The sequence below is a fragment of the Hesperophylax consimilis genome, chromosome 19 (assembly GCF_061612785.1).
Source record: "Hesperophylax consimilis isolate HC1 chromosome 19, BYU_Hcon_1.0, whole genome shotgun sequence".
NCBI classification, from domain to species: domain Eukaryota; kingdom Metazoa; phylum Arthropoda; class Insecta; order Trichoptera; family Limnephilidae; genus Hesperophylax; species Hesperophylax consimilis.
In genome coordinates this window covers 1,403,695-1,424,626 of record NC_142854.1, presented here as the reverse complement: position 1 = coordinate 1,424,626, position 20,932 = coordinate 1,403,695, and the positions used below count along the sequence as shown (strand labels likewise).

Below are 20,932 nucleotides of genomic sequence, written 5' to 3'. Positions count from 1 at the left end.
GGGGTCAAATCACAGCAAATTTGTATCTATTGTTTTTTTTAACAAGTTACAAGGAGAACTGTTATATATAGTATACTTGCGGCATATTCCAGAGTGGAAGATACTCTCAGAATCGCCCTGGTGTAAGACCACCATTCAGAATTGAAACGTTCTTGAAATGGTTTTGGCCGTGTTTGGTGACCATATCTGAATAGCAACACCTTCCTCTTCCTCATCTATTTCCCCTCATAACATACCTCAATTGGGGATGTCATAGTCTCCATACGGTTGGGAGCAGTTGGGACTGTTGTGCGGTTTCACATAAAAAATGCCACAGAAAAATAACGGTTTCAACTGGGAATTGAACCCAGGATATCTGTCTTACCGGGTTGTCAGCCAAGATAGTAAGACGGAGAACCTGGGTTCGATTCCCAGTTGAGAATGTTATCTTTTTATTTTTCTGTGTCTTGTTCTGTTTCATGTTTCGTTTACATTTATTAGTATTATATAATATTATAATTTTCAAAAGTCATTAAAAGAAAAAAGTGTTCCAATAAAAAAAAAACTTGTTTTAAACAGCCCTAAATGGATTATCCAAAAAATATATACTACAAAACAGCTTATTTATCCAACATAAAATAGATAATATTATGTATGTAAAATGGCTACACATAATATTATCTATTCACTCAAAGAAGATTGTCTATGGCTGGCAGCTGCCGTGGTTTTGATTTTTATACAAATCCACAGTTTTATTCTTAAATTGTGAAATTTTGCACACTTGACCTTCAAAACAAGAGGAAGGTCACTGTCTATATCTAATTTTTAAAAACTCTCCAAGCCCGGATGTGGTAACGTAGGATGTTCTAAGTTAAAAAATTTGGCACAAGTGATCTTCATTTGTTGTTTGTCAATCCCGTATACGTGGTAGACCTGAACGTAATAAGAACTGATAATAGAGTAATAAGAGTTAGAAAGGCCAACCGAGCTGCATCAATAAAATTGTCTCGTTTCACCAAATTTTGGCCAAAACAGCCTTGATTAGAGTAATGCATAGCCATATTCAGAGAGGAAGCAAAAATTACAGCATCAACGCAATGCACTAAAAAAACTCCTTATATGAAAAAGGGTTATTCAAAATAAGGAAGCTATTATATCCCTACAAGCAAAATACTTTACAGTGGCAATACTGGAAGCAAATAATGGCATATAACATAACATAGCAAAAGGCGACAGAATTATTGTTAGATGTATATACATATTGATTGAATTACAAACACAACATACGTAATAATATAATATTGTTCCCTCCATTGGCATTATTGTAATCAGAACATTTATAAGCTCATTGAAATAGGAAAGATTAATATTTACGCCTAACATTATTACTATACAGGTGTGACAGCACGTACCCAAAGGATTTTAACCAAAATTCCGCTATCATAGAAAACATTTCCTCCAGGTCAAATCTTGGAGTGGAAATTAACCCATTTCTTGACATCCGATTGAGCTGAACTCTCGTTGTCGATAAAAATGCATTCCGATTGCAATCACGCATACGTACGTGGACTTATACGCATTTCTTTGAAATAAATGTTGGTACCACCCAATTGGCATTTGGTTCAGTAAGCGCGGTTGACGAAGGTTATATAGGTTCCTCAGTAAAACCATTTTTTTTTAAAGTTCACAGCAGTTAAGAGCCAGTTCCTGGGAAGAAGGGTTCAATCCTCTTAATAAATATTTTTAAATAGTTATTACTAAAAATAGATGTTTATAGTACAACAACTTTGTTCAGGATAAAATTTAATTCAGTTGCTGTAATCAGTTTCAATCAAAATAACTTCGGATGGGATGGGTTAACAAGTGATTCCTGAACATATTTGGAGTAAAAAATGTAAATGTCATTTTGCTCTCTGATGATGCAACAGGATCACGTGATACGCGTTCACTCTCCTCTCTTACCGTGCTGCTGAAACGAGATTGAGTGCCTGGTTAAAATCCTACGTTTACGTGCTGTTACACCCTGAGTAGACAGGTTTTTTCTCTATATTTTTCATAACAAGAAGAAGAAATAACATACGCAATCATTCGAGTTGACAAATTTAGACCGCGTCATAAAACTAAAGTGGTCCATATTGTGTGACATAACCTAAAAGTGCATGACGGCGCTGGTCTCTGCCTCAGCCTGCCTCATGAGCGGAGTGAGGCTGTCCCTCCACAGCGGGTGCTGGGAGCCATGAGTGACCTTCAGCACGGCCGCCGCGGCGTTGAGCGACACCAGAGCCTCGGTCGGCTTCTCTGCGTACAGCTGCAGTTTGCCCAGCTTTACCAGGAGTAGCCCGTACATGGGATGCAGATCTCCATAGAAATTTCTGCAAATAATTTTATTTATTTATTAGAGACTATATAATTGAACGAGCGAAGATACTAAATAAGGTGTAGAAAAGTATAAAGACGTTTGAGGAGAACAGTTGAAATTACGATTGGTTATTAACAATTTATTTATCTTCTTCGGCCTCTTCACTGAGGTGTCCTGTGCTGAGGTGGACTAGCTTTTATTTTAAATGTGAATACCGCACTAGAGTCTCAATATCTGCTCCCAACCTTCTGGAACCAGTGACACTATGGCATCCCCAATCGGGGTATATTTTGAGGCTGAAGGTATTGGGGAGGAGAAGGAGGTGGGGAAGTAGCTGGCTATTCAGATCTGATCACCAAACTTGGTTAATGCCAAGCAACGTTAGATTATCTTGGGTGGGAAATGGGAACGGGAGTGGTTTTCGTGACCTTCCCCTTGTTTTGAAAATCAAGTGTGCAAAATGAATGTAAGTGATGGTTGGTTCGATGAATCTACTTTCACAAATAATATTATTATTTTTCATGGTATCAATAAGACTAATTTAATCTTTTTCCTAAATCCTAAAGGATTTAAAATATTTTTACCTGCAAGTCCCAACGATACGGTGAAATTTCATGGAATTTCAGATGGCTCCCGAGGTATCTCAAATGTGCTATATATTTCTTGTTTTTGAAGTTGTCATAAAAATAAAATTAATTTTGGAAACTAGATAAAATTATCTTTGCAAAGTTTGTATTTGAAATAAACACTGATAAAATTAAAATTTAATATCGTACATGAAAACGTTACCAAAAAAACATATCGGGACATTATGATTTGAAATGTTCATAATTTTGAAAGAATGCGTTATTTAGAAAAAACACTCCTTTTGTGTCAGGTAAGATTTTAGTAAGAAAATTGTCACTTCACTTTTTACACCGTTTATACATAATAACATTTTTATATAATAAAAAAAATATACATAATTTTTTAACTTTCAAACCTCAATGAAAAAATTCCATAAATTTGTAATCATACACTTGTACATACATTTTTTGGATTTTAACCATTGAATCATGTATAAATGTTTGAGACAAACTGAGAACAATAATTATTTATGTTTCCAACGACGAACAAATCACATATTTAAACTTTATAGAAAAAAGATAAAAATACTTTTATAATGTATGGACGCCCCGGTCAGATCTGACCTTCAGAGGCTATAATGGAATATGATGTTTGTGGCTAGTAATGTCCTTCCGAGGTTTTAAGGGTTAAAGAGATTACAAGTGTAGGGCAAAAAAAGTACAAGTAGTATGAGTAAGTTTTGTGATATGATTTAAACATAATTGGAAAAGGTTGATAGGAAAACACAACAAAGCAGAAATACACAAGAATCATAGGGACAGCTCTACGGCTATTTAGTGACATGCGGCCAAAAACAGTCCATAAACTGTCTGTAGGCGGCGTTAAAAATGTCAACGGTCAACAAAGCATCGCTGTTTTCATTGGTGTATTCTAATAAACGGAAGTTATCGCTTTTGGAGTGCAAAATACTGCATGAAATCTCCCACGAGTATATTTGTTAAGGACGTATGAGTTAACCTTTTTTAATGTATTACATACGAGGGAACATTTTTAAGTTCGCGGAATGGGGCGTAAGGAGTGGAAATAAAAATCCAAATTTATTTTTTCCTTTTCAATATATTCACTAGCTATCCTAATACATTTTTCGGATCTTTCAATTAACTCATGTATACCCTCAAAAAAAAAAAGATTTGTCTTTGTCTAAAAAATACGGGGAAACAGCATCCTTCACTTCTTCATCACTTGAAAACTTTTTCCCACAAAGTTCTTTTTTCAAGTTTGAAAAAAGGTAATAATCACTGGGAGCCAGGTCAGGACTGTAGGGTGGATGTGGCAAAATTTCGAAGCTCATCTTCTGCAGGGCAGCCATCGCAACACGGCTCTTGTGTACAGGTGCATCGTCGTGCAGAAGGAGGACACCTTTGGTCAATTTTCCCCTTCTTTTCTCCTTGATAGCTTCCTTTAATTGCTCTAGAATTAAAGCGTAGTAAACTCCGGTTATGGAAACACCTTTATCTTTGTAATCGATCAACAGGATTCCTTCCAAGTCCCAAAAGACTGTCGCCATGATTTTCCCAGCCGATTGTGACACCTTAAACTTCTTGGGTGGTGGTGTGCCTTTCTTGTGCCACTGCATAGAGTCCTGTTTAGACTCAGGTCCCAAGTTTCATCACCAGTAACAATTTGATCCAACACTCCATCTTTGTATTCCCTACAGAGGTCGAAAACTGCACGAGAATACACCACGCGCTGTTGTTTTTGAGGCGGCGTTAGCATTCTTGGCACCTATCTTGCGCTGACTTTAGTCATGCCAAGATGGCCGTGAAGAATTTTGAAAATGGTTGTATCTGATACTCCAACCATTTCTGCGAGCTGTTTCTTCTTTAGTCGGGCATCTTCTACTATTAATATTTCGAATTTTTGAATAATTTCCGGAGCGGTCACCTCGATAGGCCTTCCTGGAGTCATCTTCAAGCGACTCACTGCCTTGTTTAAAGAGGGTATGCCACTTGTAAATAATAGTTTTACTTGGACAAGAGTCCCCGTAAATGGATGACATCTCTACCAGTATGATCTGAACTGATTTTCCTTGCTTGGTAAGGAATTTTATAACAGCGCGGAACTCAATTTTCTCTATATTCACAATTCTCCCCTTGATTGACTTGTTTGGTCGACGATAGCTCAAAGACTAATGACCTAATTACGATAAAACCCGGTATTTATACTAATAATGAATTGCTCAATTAGTACCTAATTCAAGGACAACAACATTAAGCACCTACCTACCCATTCCGCCAACTCAATGACGCCCCCTCGTATAATTCTTGTTGTATGGACTTACTTGAACCCTGGCAGCAGCAGGCCGGCGTACATCATGGCCTGGTCCCAGAACTCGTACTGCAGACAGCCGTCCATGGCCAGATCCAGGGTCTGCACATGGAACAGGGACAGCGGGTGCAGCACCCCCTCCTGCTTCGCCAAGCAGGCGCGGCAGACGTCCACATCTGAACAAGTCAGTTAAGGAAGCGATCCAACTTATAAAAGGAGGTGATACCTCACAGGAGCCCCGTCCATCTATTCTGTGCGCAACCACAGGGGAACTGTATTAACCAGTAACCGAATAACAAGAGAACAAGCACAAAATAGAATATGGCCAAATGATAGATTAGGTTAAGTTATCCCTTCACTTCCTTATATATGTATGTATATCTTCTATTTTGCAACTTTTCTTCTTTGCAACTGTTCTATTTTTTCAAAATTTCAAATACTTAACCCATTGGCATCAAACGATGGTGTATCGCTATGTCTTAAACTCAAACCACGCCGGCACGGCAGGTCTGAAGTATGTAGGCTTTAAAACGAAAAATGGACACACAGGTGAAATCTGGATTTCAAATTTTATGCTAATCCAGTGGCGGATCCAGGGGGGGGGTCACGGTGGTCATGACCCCCCCCCCTGGGCCCCAGCCCAGGGGGGGTCATGACTACCTAGGTCCTGGGCCCATCCAGGACCTAGGTGGACCACTAATTAAAATTGTTAAACATAATGTTTTTATATATTTTTTGTCACAATATAAATTTTATTTAAGTACTTTCAATATTTAATTAATTTAATATAATACTTTGTTTGACGGCAAACGCATTATTCGGGAACGAACGCATCGAAAATTCAAATGTTACCGCGTCACCGCGCACCGCCACCGGCGCGCGCCTCGGCCGCCACCTTTCATATTATTATGACACATTTCGTGTAACCACGTGTGACGCTTGCGCGCGCTTTGTTTCGACTAACGTCTAGCGTCTAGCAAAACCTAACCTCAATCGGAACGACTAAACTTTATTAATAAAGTGTTTACTCTTATTTGTTTACTAAGTTAAAAAAAATAAGTTCCAATATAAGTAATAGTATTCTTAAAAATTGTTGCTGCAAATTCAATTCATTACAAGAAATGGTAAGTAATCTAATCAGTTTCTTCATTATGCCAGTGTATGTGTGTTTAAACTCAAATGTTATTTGTTAATGTTCTAAGGCTGGGGTTAGACTCGTAAGTTTTTTTCCTGTAAATCGCTCTTGAAGGCGAGTTTGGCCAAATTCCCAATGTAAACGACACCAAAAGTCACTTAACGTAATTTTAGTAAGTTACAGAACTTATTCTTTCGGAAGTTTTTTGACAGGTCTGGACAGGTCTAACGTGCCCGCGCGAATTACCAGCCTTCCTATACTTCCTAAAGCAATTCTTAAGGCGAGACACAACCTCGTTCATCGAGGTTTTGCCCAAGGCTAACATTTTAATTTATTTCGGCGAAATTATAATTGAATTTAAAAAAAATAAAATTATGCCGCACGAGGGATGCAAGTTATTTATATTTTAGATTAATAAAACAATACCTTACAATTAATATATTTTACGTTCAACGATTTTAAAACTTTATAACCCGTGTATAACTATAAAGTTAGCGGACTTAGCGGTAAGTACCAGATTTTATTTTTCTAGATGATGAATTAATAACTTCGGAAGTGGACACATTTTTAATATTTGTAACAAATTCTTCAGAATCAATTAAAATGAAGGCTAAAAGTGTGGATAGATTTTTTTACTAAGATTACGAAAACGTTAGTAATTTTTTTTAGAAATGCATAGTATTATTTTTAATGATGGATTTTGAATGATTTACATGAAAATGTTCCGTCTCCGATTATGTTCCCTTAATTTTGTAAAATTCCACACTGATTATTTTTTTTATACGGCAACACTTTGATATCCGGCGAATTTTTGAATTTGACGTTTAACGTTCACTAGATTTATTGTTTGTTCTCTGCGAACTTAACCACTTAACCTTTGATTTGACTTTTTGCATGAGTAGGTGGTTTGGTATATTTATGCTTTTTGCTAAAGATGGCGGTGTTTTGACAGATGTTATGAACAGAACTCCGTACAATTTCATGCCATTTTTGTGACATTCGTGTGGAAAACGTTCTTTTTTAAATGACTTTCGGCTAGTTAATTACCGTTTTTTTGCACATATAAAATTATGTCCCGTCTTTCCGGTTTATAAAAAATGGTCTGATTTTTCGAGTTGAAATTTTAAAAAAATCATCAGGGTTTCAAAAATACGATTAAAAAAAATACGGAACGTCTTAGAATATTTGCCTAAACCGGATTTTTTTTAAATGTGATGCATGTGGCCTATTATCGGTCCAATCCTTTCTAATCCTAATGTTTCTGTTTTTAACATTTACGTATTTGAAATTTTGAATACGAAGCCGGTTGCCGTCAGCAGATGTCAGGTAGGTAGCTACCTAGTTTTGTAAAAGAACGTATTAGTTACATTTTGTTAATATATATACATATTATATTTAACTTAATCAAGTTTCTTTTTATTAATATTTATATGTACCTATTAATAATTCACTTTCAGAATATTTTTGTTTGGATTGTAAATAAATAAAATCAATTCAAATTTTATAAATATTTACTTTTATTAGCGTTCCCCATAGTTTGAGGATTGTCGATAATATTGACTACGCTGCCGGCTCGGCCGCTGCTGGCAAAATAGAATGGACGGTATTCATCCACTAGGTAACAAGGTATTAACAAGCGTATGGAAGCATCGGCGAACGGAGATCTCGCTGGGCGCTTCTTACGTATTGCAAGCACCGCGTCATGGCAACAATATTTATTTCAAATTACTTGCCTCGTGCAAATCAGGCCAAAATATGACGGTGCAAGGCGCTCGGTTTTAAAATTTATAAAGTACAAGAATCGAAATATTTCCAGCGTTTATATTCCTCTTAAATATGGAAGTACAGTACTTACATTTATTAATAACATTTGCTGCACACGATTGGTCCTAAAGGAGTTCAAATTTTTAATTCATTCGGCCTCACTATTGAGAAGAGCACGCTGGAAGGCATTATTCTACTCTTCGATAGACTGGATAGACACTTCATACCTACATTGAATATTACAGTGGAACGATTCAAATTCTTTACCAGGAAGCAAAGAAATAACGGTCAACAAGCTGTTATTATTTGTCTATTTTGTCGTGACAAGCAAAGTGTTACAATAATAATGTCGAGTCAAATTCTGCAAATGCAGAATGCTACGGATATGGTTGGCGAGTGGAAACGTTTTAAGCAATCATTTCTTTTATATATGATGGCGAATAACTACAACGAGGAAAAGGAAATTCAAAAAGTTGCAAGATTCCTACACACAATACTATGTTGAAGACACACCTGACACCATGTTATATTGTGGTGAAATAAGAACACGATTAATAATTGTAATCTGTACTGTATTGGTTGACAATTGACATTACACGAGCCTACGCCGCCCGGGCTTGCGGAGCAAAAGACAATCTTAATGATATACCTAGTGTTACCATATCCAACAATACCTACTTTTTACTTGTATATATTATTATCAAAATTAAATTATAACTTCTTGTAACTGTAACTGACCGGACCTAAGTCCTCCATCACAACACAAGCAAGCATTTTCGGCTTTCTGTGGTGGTGGTAGGAGTTATTGTTGGGTTATTCGTAACCCGGGAATGTTTGTCTTTCTTTAAAAAAAAAAAAAAAAAAACTTGACCACGACTACGTGACCCCCCCCTGGCGCCAAAGCTGGATCCGCCCTTGTGCTAATCGCTCTATAGATAATCAAGTATTCATTTCGTAGTTTTGGCAAGCGTGGGCAATGATAAATAATAATGTAAATTTGGCAAGTGTGGGCAATGATAAATAAAAATGTAAATTTGGCAAGTGTGGGCAATGATAAATGATAATGTAAATTTGGCAAGTGTGGGCAATGATAAATGATAATGTAAATTTGACCAATGTTCAACTTTAAAAAAAGAGTTATTTCTATATCTACATTTCCTCAAATTGTTATAATTTTTTTTATACTGAAAATATATTTTTTACAAAACTTGATCAAATAAGTAAATTAAAAAAATATATTACCTTTAAACATAGTGTTTTAAAGTTATATTAGATTTAGTACACCACTGTAGATTTAAAAATAATGGTATAAAATTAATATTATATAAAACGATTCAGAATCCAATGGGTTAAGGCTGAATCACACCTCCCAAGCAACTTATTGGCGAGTAGAGGAGAACACACGTTGAAGAGACAGTGGGCAAGTCAGTTCAAGGAGATTAGCTTATTAGAGAGTGCTGTTAACATGGTTTCTCAATGGCGGAAGAAGAAAAAATTAAGAGAATTTTACAACAACAAATTCCTAATTCTTAAATTTAGAATTTTTTTCTTTAACTGACTGAATTGGTTGATGGCACTGACCGAGAGGAGAGCGAGTGAAGTGCCGAGTTGAGTATGCAGGTGGAGAGAGTTCTTACTCAACCGAGTCATTAAGCCTTGCTTCTATTCACTGTCTCGCTTGAATCACTCGTCCGCTACCAGGCCGAGTACTGGCTCTACTGATCACATCAGCCGAGCACTCAGCCGAATGCACTGTCTCGCCCGAGCACTCGGCAGGTGTAATTGAGGCATTACAACGGCAGCTTTCAACACTTCTGTGACTCTTTAAATTTAACTTTTTCGTTAGCACTCAACTGCTACTTGACATTTTAACATTTGTAAGCAAACCGGTTCAATTACAAATTCAAAACAATACGAAATAAACAAACTCACCAATGGCTGATATCTGTCAAAGTGACAGATGATTTTCGTTCATTTGATCATGGATGCTCATGATTCTTGCATGCCATAAATAACGAAATAAACCACCATAGTTTTTGGCAGTGATGTTGTTTACATTATAACAACACAATGTACAATGTGGTCTCAGAAGGTCCATTCTGTAATCTGTCGACTAAACTAATAAATAAATAGATTTGAAAATATAAAAAGGATACAAGATATAGATTTATCTCTCATATTCTGCAGATGCAGGTGCGTAAAGTCCATAACATCCTTGAACTTATTAACAAATTCTTTAGTAATTTCCTGCTTGCATTTTGGGCACTCTAGTGCAAAATCATTAATATGATCTCCGTTAGAAAATCCATTCTCCTTTACTGACAACGCTCCGAATCCATTACTTAATGATGTATCATCAACACTGCTAATATTATCACAACCGTTTGTTAAGCTCCTTGTATTTGTGACATCATTTGTCTTTGGTCCTCCGTTTGTCTCTGGTTCATTAAATGTACTTTCTCTATGGTTATTTCCTCCATTTTGAATATTGTCTTTGTCTTTTATCTGGGATGTTTCACCGATACTTTCAGATTTGTTTTCATCTTCGCGTATAACGATTTTGATGTCTTCTCTCCAAGGAATTTGGACGGGATAGTCGCACCCTTTGTTGGGGCATTGAGCAGCGTGCATGAGGGATATTTGATGGGGGTCTAGAACACAGTAGAAAGGTAAGTTAGATAATTGATGAAAAGATTACATATTAGTGAAAGAGCTCACCCATAGATGGCACTAGATATTAGTTTATTAAGTTACCCATAGATAGCGTTAGCTGTCGAGACCGTGTGGATAGTAAATAAGGTGGGAACCTCAAGGTCGGGGCCCATATTATTCCAACCACCTGCTAATTAAGATATAAGGGGTCATTGTCAATCTATCACATCAAAGTTGAAGTGTTTTGTTGAGCCGGAGTTTTATTCAACAAGAGAGTGTGTGAGAAAACCCGGAGATACAACAGAAATGATCATAAGGGGAGTTCTATTGCATTGGGAACTTACCCAAGCACACGGAGCACTGGCAGAGGAAATAGTAGGTCATCTGAAGCTCCGTTTGCCGCTCAAAGGGGGTGTTGAGCAAGTCTATGTAGGAAATGAAAATCTGGAAAACAATTTCAAATACATTGTTACCTCTTTAAATGCATGACGTTTCGATGCTTTTTCATTTACACATGTTCACAAGACTACTGTTGTGACATTCGTGTGCAAGGCACGGCCCTAAACAATAATTATAATTAAAAAAAGGGAGCTTTTAATATGATAGTCTACAGTTTTACAGTATAAGAATGGGTCTTAAATACATATATCTAACTCACCACGTGTTTACAACTTATCATACGTATTTCAGTCACCTTCTTTAACTTGACTATGAAGAACTATTAGGGTCACTGAGATTATCTTGATAAGATTATCGAGAGCCATTTAATAAAAAAAATTCAAAATGGCAGTGATTATCAATTTAATCCTCCCACACCGGAGGGGGGTAATACTCATCTCCCCTACAAGAGTTTTGTGCAATATCTGAATATCTCTCAACTGAACAAAAAAAAACACGATGTAAAAAATTTATAATTAATTCAGAAAAAACACTATTTATACTATCCATACTACTAAATTTTAATAATATGTAAATGAAATCCTCAACACGGGAGATCCCAGTGAGGATATCATTATATCAGCACCCAAAAACAAAAACGGCACTATATAAAATAAAAATATATTATTATTATCTATTTGTTACAAAAAAGGAATTTATTTCACAGAATTTGATGAATCCATCAAATTTCAAAGTGGATTCTGTGGTTATTTCAGTTTTTTGAAACAACTGGCCAATAATGATATAATAATAGAACCCTCACAGAACTTGAAAGTTAAGTTTTGATGAAACATTCAAATTCTGGGAAACAACCCATCCAATGATTTTTTTAAATCACATTCTCTATATTTTAGGAAATCCTAGAAAAACTATTCAGTAATCGATTTTCATTTAAAAAAATAAATTTATCCGGTTTCTATTTTTTAAGATATTAAATAGTATCTAATCAATTCTGATGAAATTACTCTCCCCTCCCTCTCCCAGATCTCTATTACTTTTTAAAAAAAAATTTCACTACAAAAAAGCCACAAGTATTGGAAATGTATTTGAGTTTTAATATCTGTTTTACCGTTTTGCATTGATTTTCTTTTTTAAAAAGAAAGACAAACATTTCCGTGTTACGAAAAACTTGACAAAATTTAAAAATCTCCTACTACCACCACATTAAGCAGATAATGTTGCTTGTGCTGTGGTGAAGGTCTTAGCCAGCCGAGGAGATGAACACACTACGCCTGGGTGGGACCCGACCGCGATGTCAACTCATCCACTGACCGGTCGTTACTTAATGATTGACTGCCGGGCGAAGATGGGCAATGTCAAGTTAAAACGGTACGTGGTAACTAATATCTGAGTTTTACTGGATATATGGGGGTATATGGGGGCGATATATGGGAGACCCTTTGATTATATAAATGTCTAGATAGAGTGTCGCACTGTTATTCCAACAGAAAGAACAGGCCAGATTTAAAATACTTGTGTGCGTGTCACGCACACAAGTATACGCAACCTATATCGTTGACGTAAGCGCTTAACGTCACTGTAGGCGTATTGAGTGATACCAGCTCCCTAGTATTTCCCAAAAAAGTTGGGAAAAAATATGTTTCGATTTTGCGGGACCTATAATTCGTTTAATTTTGAATTCATTTAAGTAAGATAGTTTTCTACATAAATATAATGATATAAATGAAAAGAAAATCATTGTTAAAAGAGATTTATTTTTATTTGATTATTTTTAACAAATAAACAAGAAATACGGAAAATAAGAAAGATACATTCCTAGACGCTGCCAAATGGCCGGCAGGTATCGCTGTGTCTAAATTTAAATTTTTATCATCATCAATTAAAGAAGGTGGCCCACAACCAGGTAAATCTATGCCTACCTAAAAATATATAGGATCATTAGGTATTCTGTAAAATATGCATGAATAAAATTAAAAGTTTACTTGATACTTCACCAAACAAACCTGTCACATTTTTTTGTAATTTTAATAGATAAACAAATTTAGAATTCATAACTTTTTTAAATATAGTGTCAACCCGAAGAATTTACAAACACTTAAACACAAAGACAAACTTTCACAGTTATAATATTATTATATATAGTGTACTTTGGGTAATTATTAAAACCTATTTTAAAATTAACAACGCACTCATGGGATTTTTTTTTATTTATTAGATTCTTATATTTCTTAAAGAGATGAATCATTTAAATTTACTGAATTTAAAGTTAATGTTCTTTATAAATAGAACGGCGTCATTTACGCCTTGCAATTTTTACCTTATGTGGGTATTTTAATTTGAAGAACAGGCAACCCTGTAAACAATGCGTCAAAATATGGCGTTGTCAAGACTAAATTACACTATTAAAACTGAATTGTTTCTTTAACTAAATGGTTATTATATGGCTTTGAAAAGGTAATTTATCTATGATAGGTAACATTTTTAGTTATTTTCAATCGTCCTTTGTAATTTCTGCACACTGTTATAGCGCAAATCGTCATTTTCAAATGTCACACAACACGTGTTTACCGCACAGCGATAGTTTCACAACTGAGCGGACTGAACGAGCTTATCAGCCAACAGTTGGCCGATATTTTTTTTGGCGTTTCGTCGCTCGAACGCTCAATCTAGACATTTATATAATCAAAGGGGAGACCTTAGTGGCCCCCATTAGGGTAATGCGTGATTTTTATCTCCAGGTATGTAAAGGTGAAAATATGAGCTTCATATTTTTTCAAAAGCGGTGCTGACCCAAATGTGACACTGTTTTCTCTTTCCTGAAAAGTAGCGATATGTCACTCACATCCTTTTGGCTAGGAAAGATTATATAATCAGAAATGAGTATCTCACCTTGGTCCAGTCGAGGGTGGGCATGTCCTTGAGGGTTCGGATGTTGATGGTGGTGCCGTCGAACACAGCTACTGCGTTGGGGTCGCAGCTGTGGTCCACCACGGAGGCACCCAGGTAGATGCCCGTGCCGATGGAGAGCATCTCAGGGTCCAGGATGGAGAAGCCGTTCACGCACATCTGGAAGCACAGGTTTATTCAGAAAACTGTCAAAAAGAAAGATGGATTTGCTTCTTGACTAAGTGTAGCGAAGTCCTGTTTTATAAATTAATATGAAATTTATTTTGTGTGTTCCGTTTCCATTTTCGAAAATCTGCTGCATTCAGTTTATTATTTAAGCAAGCCTCACTTTGAATAGGTGGCTAATATTGACTATGGTTCAGTAAATATTCTGTTTTCAAATGTGACATATTAGACTTTTGCATTTTTTCAATACATATTATGGAACCTACCTGACGGAAAAATTTTGAAAACAAAAATTGTCATTGAGATATTCTTTGGATAAATTGTATAATTCCTTTTTTGAAATTAAAAAAAAAAAAAAACTTACATAAAATACTACGGTAGGTATTTAAGTACCTACTTACAAATCTTATGATTTCAGAAGAAATTTTGGTGTTGATTAATTAAACAAGAGAAAATTAGAAACATAATTTTTTCGAGGCAAGGGGTCTACAGAGGTTCACAGAGCTACTTGTGTAAATATCCCAAGAGGTTTTTACCCATGGATTTGATTCCATTTTGTACATCATAATCTTTTAGTTCTATCGGACAGGTCTATTTTCAGGATAAATTGTGACATAGTTAAATAATCAAAAATGTGGAAGTAATTAACGCGGTCCAAAGGTAAAATATAAGAATGATGATGTGGCAGATGTAATCTTACTCTTCCGTAGATGCCCATCAGCTCCACGGAGTTGGGCAGAGAGATGTCGGTCAGGAACTGGAAGAGCACGGCACACAGAGAGGTGAAGTGTTCCATCCTGCGGTTGTCCACCTTCAGCTCGTGATAATCTGAAATACCCATTGTTCATATCAAATCCCGGCGTGGGCCGAGTAATTTGTGTTATTTCACAATTAATTAATTAAAAATAATATGCAGTATAATATTGCCCTGTTCAAGAACTGAAACGTGCTTGAAATGGCTTTGGCCGTGTTTGGTGACCGGATCTGAATAGCCAGATACTTCCTCACCTTCCTCAACTCATCTCCTTCCCCTCCCCGCTATCTTAAGCTTCACAACATACCCCAATTGGGGATGCCATAGTCTCACTGGCTCCAGACAGTTGGGAACATTTGGGACTCTTGTAAGGTTTCATATTAAAAAAAACGTTAAATTGAAAAATTATGCAACTTTAAAAAAGCAGTTCTATCATGAATAACTGTCCAAACTTCGTTTCCGCAACTTCAAATCTGTCTCCGTTTCATTAAAAAGCAGCCTTTAATTTTGATTTCCACACAAAACTTTTATCCACAGAGCGAACAGGCTCGAAAACTAGATAGGTCTTACAGTAAAATAACATTATCTACAAAAATACTAAATTATTGGAATGTCTTTTTGTAGATAACATTGTTTGACTTTAAGCACTCAAATTATTGGTATGTTTTTATTTGTAGATAATGTTATTTGGCTAATGTCTACAATTATTTGTATGTTTTTCGTAGATAACGGTGTATGATTTAAGCCCTCGAAATGTAATTGGTGATTTTCTGGCCAGTGTGAAGTTGACTAAGGCATTCATAGAAGACACCCACTCACGTGACATAAGGTCCTTCCAGACGCGGAAGGAGGTGTTGGTGTAATGGCCCCGCTGGTGAGCGCCCCCGCTGGCCAGCTTCCTGATGAGGCGCGCCATGAGGCGGGCCGCATCCGGGGGCACCCTGGGGAGCACCTTGCGGTAGCCGTTGCACTCCGCCTGATGGTGGAAACAACATGTCATACAACATAAAAAGCATTTAATGCAGCTAATTATCGGTTTATTCACTTACAACAACTAGTTGCCATTCACAGTTGGAAAAAAAAAATGTAGAAAAAAAGGATTAATTGTTTAAATAGCATCACCAAGATGGTTCAAAGGCAAAAGGATGTAACATTAAAAACACTGGTTGAAGAGCATATTTTTATACTATGTTTACACGGTGTTTAGAAATTGACGGTACTTTCCAAAACGAGATGTAGATGTAGAAGGTAATATATTATCGAGGAAGTAATTTGTGGTTGGCTTGTTTCACAGAAATTCAAATGTAACATTGTCATCATATGACAATTCAGCGCCATTTTCTTTTTTTGATAGTTAAAAGATTCTCGTTAAATGCAGATTCTAAGTCCATTTCAGCTTTTGAATAAATAGTGAACAGCAGAAGAGGACAAATATCATGTTGTCAAGCTTGTCAGCTTATCACAATTTGATAGAATGCTGAAACACACCTAGAATCGGCGTTCAACATCGGGGACCTCTCAAATAACAAAAACAAAACGGCACTGAATGCTCATTTGAAGATAATGTTATATTTGAATTTCTGTGAAACAACTGGGCCTAAATGTTAAAACAAACAAAATAAACCACGTGGAAGAGATGCGCACTTTGAACACGAATGAATATTAACTTAGCGAATTAGTATGTTAATTAATTAGTATTGTACCATCAATGACAATGTTTTTTATTTATTTGTTTTTTTTTTTATAAAAAAGCAGTTCTATCATGAATAACTGTCCAAAATTCGTTTCCCCAACTTCAAATCTGTCTCCGTTTCATTAAAAAGCAGCCTTTAATTTTGATTTCCACACAAAAAAATTTCAGAGTGGAAGATACTACCAGTATAGCCCTGGTGTAAGACCACCATTCAGAATTGAAACGTTGCTCCAAATGGCTTTAGCCGTGTTTAGTGACTAGATCTGAATAGCCAGGTACTTCTCCACCTTCCTCTTTCCCTTCCCCACTTACCTTCAGCCTCACAACATCCCCCAATTGGGGATGCCATAGTCTCACTGGCTCCAGACGGGAGCAGTTGGGACTCTTGTGAGGTATTCACTATAAAAAAATAAAAATAAACTTTTATCCACAGAGCGAACAGGCTCGAAAACTAGATAGGTCTTATAGTAAAATAACATTATCTACGCCAATACTAAATTATTGGAATGACTTTTTGTAGATAACTTTGTTTGACTTTAAGCACTGACTTTTTATATAAAAAAAACAGCTTTTAACATAAAAAACATACTCTGCACATCTCACTAGGGCATTCCTGTATCAAGATGTGCAGCTTTACAATACCTTGTGTTCGGGCCAGGCATCTTTCTGGCAGCTTCTGCCGCAGTAATGGATATATTGGCAACCAGAACATTTGAGCACCTTTCCTCTGCAAGTAAAGGAATAAAGTACTTATGGACTGCTGCTTTTCACAAATAAGACGGAGCGGGTGACTCCAGAACAGAAGGGTATGTATGCGATGACGAATGTATGAATGTGAATGAAGCAAGGACTGTGTGCCAAAACCAAATCGTTTGGTGGTCATTCCTCTCTGCCTAAAAGATTTCACATCAGAATTTGTGTTATTTCACAATTTATTAATTTAAAATAATATATAGTATACTTGCGACATGTTCCAGAGTGGACCAGTAAGACCACCATTCAAAATTGAAACATTGCTTGAAATGGCTTTAGCCGTGTTTGGTGACCAGATCTGAATAACTCCCCCATCTTTCTCTTCCACACCTCCTTCCCCTCCCCACTACGTCATAGTTTAACTGGCTCCATACGGCTAGGAGCAGTTGGGATTATTGCGCAGTTTCACATTTAAAAAAAGTATTTTGAGTAGAGGTCTCACACCCGGTCTACACTGGAATAGTCTTTCACTGGAACGAATTGCAAATACGAGGTACAATACGTACTATGAATTAACCGCCCAACTATTAAGGTAATTATGTAGGTACATTATTATTTACGTAATAAACTACAAAATTGCAAACACATTACCATACGTAGTAATGCAAAATCATGTGTTTTTGTTTGAAAATTTGGTCGCCTAGAAATGTTTCAGATGCTTTAATTAAATACTGCGAGTAGAATACATCTTGGCCTTTGAAATAATCGAGTATTTTTTAGATAATTCTTTTTATAAGCCCAGAAAAAAAAAATCTATAAGGCCTATGAAAACTGCTAGTTCAAAATCTCCTATTTACGAACCCATTTTCGGTTATGTGGCAAATTAAGTTACCTATTTATAAAATGATTGAAAACAAATTAAATATTTATGCCTGAACATCCACAAAATAAAATAAAAGGCACTTTTTGGCCATGTTTTTTTCTTGCATAAATCAAAACAGGCGGATGGTGTTAAGCGGGAATTTAAACCTTATCGCCATCTACGTAGGGGTTGTTATTGATAGCGGCTCAATTTAAAATATTACACGACGTAGTGCATCGCCTTAAATTATCTAACCATAAAATAACACTGTAAATTACATTCAGACTACAGGGAGCAGTTGAGACTCTTGTGCGGTATTATTATAATTAAGTATAACTTACTTGGCAAAGCAGTGGTCACATCTCGATCCTTGTTCTTTGGCTGAGAGAATAAATGCAAATGGTTTCTCTTCCAAGATGGTGGACCCCGCCCTTATTGGCCCTTGTGAACTCGGCAGCAGGTAATTCTTCATTTTGCCGCAAATATTGCTATGTTATTATTTAACCTCAGTTAAATACACTCAATTGAAAATAATTAAGCAAGTTTATTGTAGCACTATTTTAATATTGTATGTCCTTGAATGTTGTCTATTTTTATAAGAGACAGCCTCCTTGCTTTCTGATTACTAAAAACATAAGAGACATTATTATTTATTGATAATTTGCTTTTGTAATCTATTACTTATATTTGTATTAAGCACCAGAAGTAACATCATTGCGCAAGCTACATTTTCCTAGAAGGGAGAGTTCAAATATTGTCAGTTTATCTTTATTTAAAAAAATGTATAGTTATATTTCTAGAAATATTTAAAACCTTAATAACTCATAATGGAAATGACATTGCGGACATAGAGCTACAATTAGAGGCGCTACTGCATACCTACTATTACACTATTAGAATGCGATAAGCGGTGCGCATAAACCATATTCGGTAGTTTTAGTTAGAGTGTTGGGATAGTTGGAGGTAAAAAAGCAGAACCTATTTTTTGGCTTCATGTCCCATCTGAATATAAAACATCAATGATTGCAGGGACAAAATAATCGTGTTGATCTAGAAATTCTAGACAGGAAAAACAGTGCGAATTTCGCATGGCAGAACTCAGAGTTCAAACAGAATTTCAACTTAAACATATAACATTTAAAGCAAACATATTATTTAGAAAGAAAAAAATATTTATTAGCAGTAACTGCAGATATTGTTTTATTAATTTGTCAGCTAAATCACAATAACCTAACATTCACAATACAGAGTGAAAAAGTTAATATGTTTCATGCACACGTCACCAAGTAAAATTAACTCGGTGTGAAGGCTAAAATATTTGTCCCAGTAAATAATGGCTTGCCGTACTAGAATGTTCATTGAATAAAATAAATTAATCAGCTAACAACAATTATTACATTAAAAATAATAAATTGTAATAATCAGACAATAAATGTGGTTGTAATTTGGAATAAACTGATCACTAGCTTACCAAGCAAAGTTTGACAAATATTAGATGAAAAGTTTACACACGTCATATTTATTTGGAACACATTAGGATGATAATATACTACTAAACAAAATATAAGTGGTTGCATTAAACATTGAAGTTTCCACTGCACTATTGCACACTCTATACACTTTCACCTCAGTGTGTCATTCACAAACATAACTATTTTTATTTCAGAGAAAATAATAGTTCAGTCCGTTTTATTTTGGGTTCCATTCATTGCGACATAACATTCCAAGTTAATTTAGAAAAGTGAAATCTAGTTTGAGTCTGAGTTACCTAATATGTATAGACAAAAATGTTATTTTTAAATGATCGTTTCGAAAGCAGGTTTGTAAAAATATCATAAAAGAAAAGCAGTATAAATTTAAAAAACTGTAAAGCATGTAGTATATTGGTAAGAAATATAAAAGTGGCATTATTTGCCATAAAACAAATGGCAAAAGCGAAAGTTGCGTCGGGTTATTTATTTGATAATTTCAATGGAGAGATTTAGCAATATGTACATCACCTCTGAAAGGAATTAACAACGTCCGTAAAGCTTTCAACACGAATAAACACTTGACTCTGAACACAAACACAGAAGATAGAATCATAACATGATTAACGACAAACCGAAGTTTGAACGCGTAAATCTGAAACTGAAATGTTCTCGGTTAATTTCCCGCCTTGAGCGATGAGCTCGAGTGAGACGAAAACATCGCATTCGAAATTCGACCATTATTTTCCCACGCAAAACACCCACCTGAGCTGGCGTGTAGAATTAAAAGCAAATCTTCAGTAACCCTTGTAATATTTTTGGCATCGTTAGGCCGTAAACATAGGCGCTATTTTACCGCTGGCCGTTTAATAATGTTGTTTTGACGCCTGCGACTAAAAATAGACCCCGGAGGATTGTGTATTGTATCGAAACAGCAACACGTGAGGAAAAACACATCTATTATGACAGCTACTGTCAATTATGTTCAGTGCTGCCAGTATATAATTTTTTTTATTAATACTGGGGCAGGTAGTTTCAACATCAGAACCGCCGATAGTGTCGTTGTAACCTCTCATTCTCTCTGGCTCCCTCTAGGGATGCTCCAGGGCTCTCCATGGGTACAGGCAGTTTCGTTTTTACCCTAAGGGCACGTAGAGTACGAGCCCAGGGACCCCCGACCTGTGGGGCTCAAGAACTATGTTACCC

The 20,932-nt window shown here is 36.0% G+C and overlaps 1 protein-coding gene across 3 annotated transcripts; it reads right to left on the bottom strand.

The window, feature by feature from the left end:
• Positions 1-1,717: 1,717 nt before the first annotated feature.
• Positions 1,718-20,697, bottom strand: Smyd3 (SET and MYND domain containing, class 3). Of its 3 annotated transcripts, none has more exons than XM_089643036.1 (10): positions 20,492-20,697; positions 18,599-18,882; positions 17,345-17,429; positions 15,829-15,985; positions 14,956-15,083; positions 14,073-14,249; positions 11,129-11,228; positions 10,289-10,783; positions 5,247-5,409; positions 1,718-2,351 (listed from the first exon to the last, which is right to left on the bottom strand). In XM_089643036.1, exons 2-10 carry the CDS (start codon positions 18,727-18,729, stop codon positions 2,129-2,131), a joined length of 1,659 nt encoding a protein of 552 aa, XP_089499162.1. In that variant the 5' UTR covers positions 18,730-18,882; positions 20,492-20,697; the 3' UTR covers positions 1,718-2,128. The 3 variants fall into 3 exon arrangements, with proteins under 3 accessions (XP_089499162.1, XP_089499163.1, XP_089499165.1); XM_089643037.1 differs by lacking the exon at positions 20,492-20,697 and adding an exon at positions 20,258-20,395; XM_089643039.1 differs by lacking the exon at positions 20,492-20,697 and adding an exon at positions 19,729-20,111.
• Between the last annotated feature and the right edge of the window lie 235 nt (positions 20,698-20,932).

Bases quoted from the DNA above. Each gene is read 5' to 3' on its own strand.
- Smyd3 (XM_089643036.1), bottom strand. From the start codon at position 18,729: ATGAAGAATTACCTGCTGCCGAGTTCACAAGGGCCAATAAGGGCGGGG. The intron at 17,430-18,598 runs GTAAGTTATACT...CTTTACTTGCAG, and splicing joins TGTGACCACTGCTTTGCCAA to AGGAAAGGTGCTCAAATGTT. The intron at 15,986-17,344 runs GTATTGTAAAGC...TTCCACCATCAG, and splicing joins ATGCCTGGCCCGAACACAAG to GCGGAGTGCAACGGCTACCG.